Genomic DNA, 10,756 nt, shown 5'->3' on the forward strand with positions numbered 1-10,756 from the left:
TTCATCTAATTTATGCATCAAATTTGGCCGGGCTCGGGGGCGGCGGAAGTATGCCTTTTCCTTTGCCCTCTGCATAGACTCAAGAGACCGAAATGTTAAGACAATGGAAGAATCGCGCTCATTAAATATACAGTCATTTACAAATGCCATGACTTTGCCTGCAGGCCTCATGGTGCAATTTCTGGCCAGTGAGCTTAGTGAGAGCCTAGTACAATCCATGCTGTTACACTCTGAGTTCCCTCCTGCAGAGAGACAGGGAGAGGGGGAGACAGAGAGACTCTCTGAGAGAGAGAGAGAGAAGACAGACAGACAGAGATATATAGACAGAGAGTGAGAGAGAGAGAGAGTGCAGACAGACAGACAGACAGACAAATCGATAAACAGAGGGAGGGAGACAGAGAGTGAGAGTGAGACAGAGAGTGAGAGTGAGACAGAGAGAGTGAGAGTGAGACAGAGAGAGAGAGTTGAATAAACAGTAGAACAGGAGAAGACAGAGAGCGTTGTCTTGGAGTAGTGGAGACAGGGAGGTTAGCCTGCTGCAGATTGGGAACATGCACAATACAATGCTTGTGTTTTTATTGCGCTATTGCGATTTTTCAGGTTGACCTTGGCTTGCTGTGGGACTGTTGTTATTATTATCTATACTGACGTCAATCCTCCCCCCTCCCCTTCCCCCCCCCACCCCCCCTCCCCTCTCTCTGTTCCGTCCCAGAGGGAGCACCCAGCAGGGTAAGTAACAAATGTGTGTGTGTGTGTGTGTGTGTGCGTACGTGCGTACGTACGTGCGTACGTGCGTGTGTGTGTGTGCGTGTGCGCATGTGTGTGTCTGCACATGCGTGTGTGTACACATGTGCGTGCGTGCGTGCATGCATGCGTAAGACAAAGATAAACCGAGGGAAATGGATAACCTCTTTTAAAAGGGTGTGTGTTTTGTTGGAAGGTTGCCCAAAGGAGCAGCTTCTAAGGCTAGTAGCCGCGTAGCTCAATGCTACCACCCCTGAACTCTCCCAGGTCTGTTATAACACTGTTATAAACTGTGCAGAGACGGTGTGATGATTTAGTTTCAAGTATTATGGGAGTCCTTGGGCTGTTCCGCGGTGGCTCTGGTTATATTCCGGGTGTGTTGAGTCTGTTAACAGACCCTAACCTAATACTGGACAGCTGGGCTCTCTCACTGTCCCCCCTGACAACAGCAGAGAAAAAGGGAGGAGAGAAGAGGGATGGAAAAAAAGAAGAAGAAAAGAAAAAAAAAAGAGAAGAAATGAGAAAATGGGAGTATTAGCGATGAGTTATTAAAAAGGGAACTGTCTGTCGTGGGTTTTATTGCAGAGTGAAGATGATTTGATGTTACTTTTAGACGTTTCTTCCTCAGTCCCTCGTGCTTTTGACCACTGCGACCTAGAAACCACGTGATGTTGGGTCTTTGACGACCAAACACTCACACTTTTTTGTGAGAACTTCCTCCGACATTATGGAGTGATTGAAGGAGGGAGGGAGGAAGAGATGGATGAAGGAGAGAGAGGGAGGAAGAGATGGATGAAGGAGAGAGAGAGAGAGAGAGATGAGGAAGGAGAGAGAGAGAGAGAGAGAGAGAGAGAGAGAGAGAGAGAGAGAGAGATGAGGAAGGAGAGAGAGAGAGAGATGCATATCAATTGGTATTTGTTAATCCGTGCCAATAAAACATTTTTGAATTTTAAATCGAGAGGAAGAAAAGAGAAAGCAGAGGGGAAGAAAAAAGGGGGGGGGAGTGGGAGGGAGAGATGGAGGGAGAGATGGAGGAGAATACTGCGAGTTTGTTGAGAGAAAACTGTGCTTCTTTGTGCGTTTTCTCCTCCTCTGTCCAACTTGCTTCCTGTCTGTTCTAAGAGAATAATGTTCCGTAAGATTGGCTGAGAGGCTGAGAGAGAGTGGAGGTAGCCCACACAGAACAGAACCCAGCAGAATATAATAAGACTTTGATGTTTAATTCTGCTTTCATGGTGAGCGTTAGTATAGATAGCAAAACTTACATGACTTTTTTTGTTTTATAACAGTATTAAGAATTCTATTTTTTACGTGAACTTCTCTTCATCAGGGAGTTTTTTCGTGTTCTCTAAATTTCATTACTTGTTGACTGACCTGTGTTGTGTTTGTGTGTATGTGCACATTTGTGTGTGTGTGTGTACGTGTGTGTGTGTGTGTGTGTGTGTACGTGTGTGTGTGTGTGTGTGTGTGTCTGCGTGTGTGTGTGTACGTGTGTCTGCGTGTGTGTGTGTACATGTGTGTGTGTGTGTGTGTGTGTGTGTGTGCATACAGAGTAAGTCTGTGTCATCGACGGACAGCCAGCCGGTGGAAGAGCGCCAGGGCCCGTCGGGGGGTTACTCCTCCTCACAGGGAGGTGCGGAGGCCAAGAGGAGGCGCTGTGACGACAAGGAGCCCCACTATGTACGTACTGTACGCCTAGTCTATGACATCACGGGTCAAACAGGGGTCACAGGCATTGTGACTCCCAGTCAGACGTATTTACTTTAGATGTCCTCTGAGATATGTGTAAGATTATGAGTAAATTAAACGTCAAAGAGAAGGCCAAAGCAGACAGCTGTAATGAAATAGATCTCTCTCTGTTTTGAGTTTGCGCTCTGATTGACATTCGTACTCTGTGAGAACTGCGTCTCTCAACAACATCACTTCTGGCATCTCTCTGAGTTCAGTTGTTTCATTAAGGTTTTTCAAAACAAGCGTGAACAGTTGGCTCTCTAAGCCTGCCTCTCTCTCTCTCTCTCTCTCTCTGTGTGTGTGTGTGTGCTACAGAACATGATATTATAGTCAATGTTTTTCTCCCCAATCCCGCCACTTTGTCCAAGGATCGGCTAGCTAGCTCTGCCGTGGCCGTGATCTGGCTCAATATAATTAGAGGGTGATGTCACTCCGTGGTGATGTCAATAGGAATATCAGGCCATGATCACATCAAAGCACTGTTGCCATGGTGACTAAGTGCCATTGCTGTCACCCCCTATTCAGAGAGAGAGAGAGAGAGAGAGAGAGAGAGAGAGAGAGAGAGAGAGAGAGAGAGAGAGGACTAAAGCAGTGATATGGCCAGACAGAGAGAGGGAGGGAGCCAGGGCCTTGATGTTTATATACTTGTGTGTGTGTGCATGCTAGACTTTGTGTATGCCTAAAGAGGAACTGTGCATTTCTGTGTGTGTGTGTCTGTATCTGTCTGTGTGTGTGTGTGTGTGTCTGTGTGTGTGTCTGACCCGCTCTATCCTTACCCCTCCGTCTCACAGGACAGTGACGGGGACAAGAGCGATGACAACCTTGTCGTGGACGTCTCTAACGAGGTGAGTCTTTACAGGAGAGCAGGCCCACTGTGTACAACGTTACAACCGTAGTCAAACTAACCATCAGTCACTCACCGTGTACAACGTTACAACCGTAGTCAAACTAACCATCAGTCACTCACCGTGTACAACGTTACAACCGTAGTCAAACTAACCATCAGTCACCCACTGTGTACAACGTTACAACCGTAGTCAAACTAACCATCAGTCACCCACCGTGTACAACGTTACAACCGTAGTCAAACTAACCATCAGTCACCCACCGTGTACAACGTTACAACCGTAGTCAAACTAACCATCAGTCACTCACCGTGTCTCCACAGCCGCAGCACTGGCTAAAACTGGTCCCTATTGGCTCGACACTCCCTCCTCATCAACCAATCCTCTCATCCTCTCTCTCACCCCGTCTCTGCAGTGCACAGGGTTGATTAAGCGTAGTGAAATTAGACAGTAGCGGTGCGGCCTTGTAAATAGTGAATATTATTATGTAAGCTCATTAAGACCTGCCGCTGTTCCCTCCCGGTGAGTACAGTTTATCCCTGCTGTACTAGCGAGCGCAACGCAGCCCCAAAGCACGCTCTCTCTCTCCCTCTCATCTGATACTAGCTACTGGAGTCTGCTTCATTTATTTATGCAAAGCCGTTTATGCCCTCAGAATATTTTAATTCCTGAAATACTTCACGCTGTGTACCAAAATATGTTTTATCTAAGCCTTCTGTATTTTGATACCGGCGCACAAAGCACAAAAAGCACGTAGCGCGTCTCTCGTGTGATTTGGAATGCAGCACAATGTGAAAATGTGACAAATCTTCGTAGTGGGAGTGAGAGGGCGGGTCTCTGGTGACTCCTATTCTACTGAGGTAGACTGTGGATGTCTACTCTGCACTGCTTAGGCTGCAGCCCGCCTCCTGACACAGCTGCTGACTGCAGCACAGCGGGAGCGGTGGGACTGAGGTGGGGGCTCTGCTGGTGAGGCTGGCAGGCTGTGGTAGGACTGTAGTCTGACTGTAGATAAGGGGAGTCTGACTGTAGACCAGGGGAGTCTGACTGTAGACCAGGAGAGTCTGACTGTAGACCAGGAGAGTCTGACTGTAGTCTGACTGTAGACCAGGGGAGTCTGACTGTAGTCTGACTGTAAACCAGGAGAGTCTGACTGAAGACAGACTGTAGACCAGGGGAGTCTGACTGTAGACAGACTGTAGACCAGGGGAGTCTGACTGTAGACAGACTGTAGACCCTGCTCCTGGAGAGCTACAGGGTGTGCAACCCTTTCATTCCAGCCTAGCTCTAGCACAGCTCGTTCTACTAATGAGCTGAACATCAGGGAGTTGATTAGGCTGAATCAAGTGTTATAGCCTAGCGCCAGAGCAAACATCTACAGCGTTCTGGGCTGTGTACAGTCAATGGGTGCCCTCCAGCAGGGACGCCATTTACGGTGACATGTTGGTGCCTGTTTCTCTGTCTGTCTTTGTCACCAGGAGCCCAACTCTCCCGCAGGCAGCCCCTCTCACTCCCCCCGCGGGAACGGCCTGGACCGGGCCCCCACCCTGAGGAAAGAGCTACCGGGGTCCCCCAGCCCCGGGATGGCCCCCTCCTCCCCCCCTCCACGCAGCCCCACCCCCGGGAAAGCTAAGGACCCAGCACAGGTATAGTGTTTAGGACAACGCTTCAGGAGCTTAATGACTTAGTGCTAATCGTATGATTGTTTAATCAACTTATAATGTATTTTATTCCCCCCCCCCCCCCCCCCCCCCCCCCCATGCAGATGGAGAAGTCCCAGTCTCCATCGTCCAAGTCCAGCACGCCCTCCCCCTCCCACCGCGAGGCCCTGACCCCCGGCCTCCCAGGCCCCAGTACCTCCTGCCTTCGCCTGGTCAGCAAAGCCGCCTCCTCAGCGGACCCCCTGGGTGAGACTGCTACTCCACCTGTACACCCCTGTTACAACCATGATGGTACCTTCCTATGATGGTGTCCCCCTGTATTACCATGATGGTACCTTCCTTAGATGATGTACCCTGTTACACCCATGATGGTACCTTCCCATGATGATGTACCCCCCTGTTACACCCATGATGGTACCTTCCTTAGATGGTGTCCCCCTGTTACACCCATGATGGCATCTTCCTATGATGGTGTACCCCTGTATTACCATGATGGTACCTTCCTATGATGATGTATCCCTGTGTGGCCTATCTGCTAGAGTATACTCCATAGAAGCATCACTTGGAAAATAAGACCAAGTCATTCTTTCTGGAAGAGCCTATATTTGAATTGGCTTATCACTGACGCACTACAATGCATTAGACTCTAATGATTAGAGTGTCAACCTAGTCACTGTCCAGACAACTCTAGCAGTTAGACTCCCTCTCTGATCCTCAGTGACGGTGTGTGTGTGTGTGTGTGTGTGTGTGCGTGTGCGTGTGTGTGTGTGTGTGTGTGCGTGCGTGTGTGTTGTCTACCTCCCCCCCCCCACCCCCCCGCCCCGCCCCCAGCTCTCCGCAGCCCCCTGTCTGTGCCCTCCGGCTCGTACCCGGCTCATTTTGGGGTGGTGTCCCACGCAGGCCTCAACGGGGAGCTGGCCAGCCCCGGGGGATTCGGGGGCGCCCTCACCCTCTCCCCCCAAATCAGTGCCGCCGCCGCTGCGAACGCTTACACCCGCAGCCCCATGGTGAGTTACCCTCCCTCCCTCTCTGGACCAAAATATGGTTTATATGTTTATATGTACAGGACCAGTCAAAAGTTTGGACACACCTTCTCATTCAATGGTTTTTCTTTATTTGTATTATTTTCTACATTTTGTAGATTAATATTGAAGACATCAAAACTATGAAGGAACACATATGGAATTATGTAGTCAACAAATTTTTTTTAAACAAACCAGAATATGGATTATATTTTAGATTCTTCAAAGTAGCCACCTTTTGCTTTGATGACAGCTTTGCACACTCTTGGCAAGTTTGTGTCCAAACTTTTGACTGGTACTGTATGTTTATATGTTCGTTTTTTGATATATTTGTTTCAAGTTTCAAGTTTCAAGTTTCAAGTTTATTGTTACGTCTCATACACAAGTGCAGGGAGTAAAATTCTTAGGCTCGGTTCCATGACAATGCAGCATACAAAAATACAAATAATACAATACAATTCTTGTTCTATTCTACTGTGGTATTTACCCTCTCTCTGGATTGTCTGTATTAGAGGGTTTCTTATTAGTTGTTCACTTGGAGTCGGGGGAGTCTGGTGAGGAGGTAGGAAGGGGAGGACGGCCTGATTCCAATGGATTGGAACAGAATGACCTTCCTCTGATTCCTACCTCCACCAGCAGCCTTCCTCGTTTGGAGGCTCGTGTTGGGTGATTGGTCAAGACTTCATTCAGCCTTTATGAGTGGAACAGACAGGACAGGAGCTGCTGGTACTGTGTCCGGTATAGAGTCCTAATACTGGCCTGGTCCTCTAGGTGGCGTATGAGTCCCGGTCCCACCTCAGGGCCCCTGGGCTGTCTTCCTCCATGCCTGGATCCTCCGCTGGCAAACCGTGAGTTTGTCTCCTCTTCACACCCACACTTAGAACAGCTATGTTGTTGTTGTTATTGGTGTTTTCAGCTGGGGAAAGGTCTCTCACTTTCAATATTTAATTGAACAACAGCCTTGGTGTCGGTATTGTATTGATCGGCCATCAGAAATAATAACATTTCTATCCTTGCCCCTGTAATGCAATCTTCGCTCCTGCACTCTGCCAGAGGGTATTGTGTGGATGGTAATTGACAGGGTTGTGGCAAATATTTCTCTGATTTCAATGCCGTTATATTGTTGTCATCAGGGCTGTCTTCAGAGGCTCTACATCACTTGTGTGAGTGTGTGTGGGTGGGTTGGTGTGTGTGTGTGTGTGTGTGTGTGTGTGTGTGTGTGTGTGTGTGTGTGTGTGTGTGGTATATCTGTGTGTGTGTGTGTGTGTGTGTGTGTGTGTGCGCAATTGCAGCTTTTAATGGTTTGCACTCGTCCCTCCCTCATCCCTCTCTCTCTCTCCCTCCCTCCCTCCCTCATCTCTCTCCTCCCTCATCCCTCTCCCTCCCTCCTCCCTCATCCCTCTCCCTCCCTCCCTCTCCTCTCTCCCTCCCTCCCTCCCTCTCCTCTCTCTCTCCCTCTCCTCATCCCTCTCTCCAGTGCCTACTCTTTCCACGTGAGTGCCGATGGCCAGATGCAGCCGGTGCCCTTCCCTCCGGACGCCCTGCTGGGCCCGGGCATCCCGCGGCACGCCCGTCAGATCCACACTCTGAACCACGGAGAGGTGGTGTGTGCCGTCACCATCAGCACCTCAACACGCCACGTCTACACCGGGGGCAAGGGCTGTGTCAAGGTGTGGGACATCAGCCAGCCTGGCACCAAGAGTGCCATGGCCCAGCTCGACTGTCTGGTGAGGAGTGAGACACACACACACACACACACACACACACACACACACACACTATGAAATCGCAGGACACGCACTGACACTGATTATAGAGGGATGAACGCACATGCTGACACTAATTATAGAAGGACACACACACACACACACACACACACAGACTGACTGGACACACACTCACGTCACTGCAGGACAAACTGACATTAATTATAGAGGGATGAACACACACACTGGCACTAATTATAGAAGGACAAACACACACATACTGACTGGACATAGACACACACACACATAGACAAACCCAAACACACATTGTCCCACTGATTTATAGGTAGAGAATGGGGGCAATACTCTCTATTGGTCCAATACACTTGCTTTCTCTTTTATCCAATCAGAACAGGGATAACTACATACGCTCCTGCAAGCTCCTCCCCGATGGGCGGACCCTCATTGTCGGAGGGGAAGCCAGCACGCTGTCAATCTGGGACTTGGCCACGCCCACCCCGCGCATCAAGGCGGAGTTGACGTCGTCTGCCCCCGCCTGCTACGCTCTGGCCATCTCCCCCGACAACAAGGTCTGCTTCTCTTGCTGCAGCGACGGAAACATCGTAGTCTGGGACCTGCACAACCAGACCCTGGTCAGGTGAGAGGGGGAGGAGGGGGAGGAGGAGGAGGAGGGGAGAGGGGGAGGAGGAGGAGGAGGAGGGGAGAGGAATGGAGGAGTGGAGGAGTAGAGGAGGTAGTTGTACGTCCGTGAGCGTGTGTCTCTGCTCCTCCATCCAGGCAGTTCCAGGGTCACACTGACGGGGCCAGCTGTATCGACATCTCCAACGATGGGACCAAACTGTGGACGGGGGGGCTGGACAACACAGTCCGCTGCTGGGACCTCAGAGAGGGACGGCAGCTCCAGCAGCATGACTTCACCTCGCAGGTACGCTACACCGCACTGTGTGTGTGTGTGTGTGTGTGTGTGTGTGTGTGTGTGTGTGTGTGTGTGTGTGTGTGTGTGTGTGTGTGTGTGTGTGTGTGTGTGTGTGTGTGTGTGTGTGAGACAGAAAGGCAGTTTTCGTTGGTGGAACTGAACCTGTTTTTCTACATTTTTCTAAGCCAATTGATGTCTGGCCCAGCCCAGTTCTACTACCTCTCCTTCTCTCTCAGTTGATGGCGTTGATGGTCTTTGTCAAATGTGCTTCATTCAGGCATGTAATGAGTTTCTCTCCCTCCCCTCCTCTCCTTCTCCCTCCCTCCCTCCCTCCCTCCCTCCCTCCCTCCCCCTCCCTCCCTCCCTCCCTCCCTCCCTCCCTCCCTCCTCTCTCCCCTCCCTCTCCCTCTCTCCCTCCCCTCTCTCCCTCCTCTCCCTCTCTCCCTCCCTCTCTCTCTCCCTCCCTCTCTCTCTCTCTCTCTCCTTCTCTCTCCTTCTCTCCCTCCCTCCCTCTCCCTGCCTCTCTCTCTCTCTCTCTCTCTCTCTCTCTCACCCTCTCTCTTCACTCCCCCCCCCCCCCCCCCCCCCCTCATTGTGCCTCCTTCCCTCAATCTCTCCCTCCCCTCCCTCCCTCCCTCCCTCCCTTCTCTCTCCCCTCCCCTCCCTCCCTCCTGTAGATCTTCTCTCTGGGCTACTGTCCTACAGGAGAGTGGCTGGCAGTGGGGATGGAGAGCAGTAATGTAGAAGTGCTGCACGTCTCCAAACCAGACAAGTACCAGCTGCACCTCCACGAGAGCTGTGTGCTCTCCCTCAAGTTCGCCTCCTGTGGTATGTAGGGCTTAGTGCACCCTTCTTCACACACTCCTCACTTCCACTTATGCTAATAATGCAGATGTGTAGTGCTTCCATACATCCGCTAATCTGTGTGTGTGTGTGTGCCTGTGTGTGTGCGCGTGTGTGTGTGTGTGTGCCTGTGTATCTGCGCATGTGTGTGTGTGTGTGTGTGTGTGTGCCTGTGTATCTGCGCATGTGTGTGTGTGTGTGTGTGTGTGTGTGTGTGTGTGTGTGTGTGTGCGTGCGTGTATGTGTGTGTGTGTGCGTGTGTATGTATGTCTTTTTGTTGTGTATGTGTCCCCTTAAGGCAAGTGGTTCGTGAGCACAGGGAAGGACAATCTGTTGAATGCGTGGAGGACGCCGTATGGAGCCAGCATTTTCCAGGTGGGTGTCAGTGAGAGGCTGGAACAGCGATCAGGGAAACCATCACTAACCCTATCTCTGTGTCCCACCCCCATCACTAATATCCCTATCCCACCCCCAGGACCAATCCTGGTCTACTAATCTCCTGCTGTACCACAGCAGAGTGTGTGTGTGTGTGTGTGTGTGTGTGTGTGGTGTGTGTGTGTGTGTGTGTGTGTGTGTGTGTGTGTGTGTGTGTGTGTGTGTGTGTGTGTGTGTGTGTGTGTGTGTGTGTGTGTGTGTGTGTGTGTGTGTGTGTGTGTGTGTGTGTGTGTGTGTGAGAGGGATAGAGGGATAGCGATGCTGTTGATCCCAGATGTGTTGATCCAAGGTGACTTACTGGGGTTTATCAGGGAGAACAGACTGTACACATACACGCGCCCACACAGATACACACACACACACACACACACAGCGTAATGCTCAACAACCCCTCCAGCATCACTGATCCAATTTAAACCACTCTTAATTTGATAAACAGGGACACCAACATCCAAAAAAATGTTGTATGAGGAAATAGGAAATACGTCGCGATTTTTTTTTAGAATAGGTCTTTAGTGGTTTTCCTCCTGGTGTGAGTGTGACGGGTTATGGGAGCGAAAGGGCCTTTTTCTGAGGGGGGAGACTGTGTGGGAGGCAGGCGGTGTGGCTGTCATATTTCTGTTTGCCAGAGCCGAGCGGGAAGAATCCGCAGCCTTGGCGGTTAGTGTCTCTCCCCAGGGCTCTGATGAGCACAGAGGCTATCTGCTTTGTTATCCAAATGCCAAATGGCTCTCCGCCCCCCCCCCCCCACCCACCCCCCCCGCCTTCCCGCATGAAGTCTCACACTCTCACTATCTTGCTTCCTCTCTCTCCCTCTCTCCTGCCTTCCCCC

At 50.7% G+C, this 10,756-nt stretch overlaps 1 protein-coding gene across 1 annotated transcript in view; it reads left to right on the plus strand.

Annotated features, from left to right (window-relative positions):
• Positions 1–9,984, plus strand: part of tle2b (TLE family member 2, transcriptional corepressor b) — a gene marked incomplete at its 3' end in the record, with an annotated part of 33,702 nt that extends 23,718 nt beyond the window's left edge. Inside the window, exons 7-19 of the mRNA XM_083697699.1 lie at positions 713–729; positions 2,296–2,424; positions 3,267–3,320; positions 4,799–4,966; positions 5,086–5,227; positions 5,813–5,988; positions 6,775–6,851; positions 7,481–7,730; positions 8,120–8,367; positions 8,508–8,655; positions 9,324–9,474; positions 9,788–9,874; positions 9,965–9,984. Of these exons, the coding sequence (XP_083553825.1) occupies positions 713–729; positions 2,296–2,424; positions 3,267–3,320; positions 4,799–4,966; positions 5,086–5,227; positions 5,813–5,988; positions 6,775–6,851; positions 7,481–7,730; positions 8,120–8,367; positions 8,508–8,655; positions 9,324–9,474; positions 9,788–9,874; positions 9,965–9,984 (1,667 nt within the window). The remainder of the gene's footprint in view (positions 1–712; positions 730–2,295; positions 2,425–3,266; positions 3,321–4,798; positions 4,967–5,085; positions 5,228–5,812; positions 5,989–6,774; positions 6,852–7,480; positions 7,731–8,119; positions 8,368–8,507; positions 8,656–9,323; positions 9,475–9,787; positions 9,875–9,964) is intronic.
• Between the last annotated feature and the right edge of the window lie 772 nt (positions 9,985–10,756).

This window comes from Argentina silus (genome assembly GCF_951799395.1).
Source record: "Argentina silus genome assembly, contig: scaffold_287, whole genome shotgun sequence".
Lineage (NCBI taxonomy): Eukaryota > Metazoa > Chordata > Actinopteri > Argentiniformes > Argentinidae > Argentina > Argentina silus.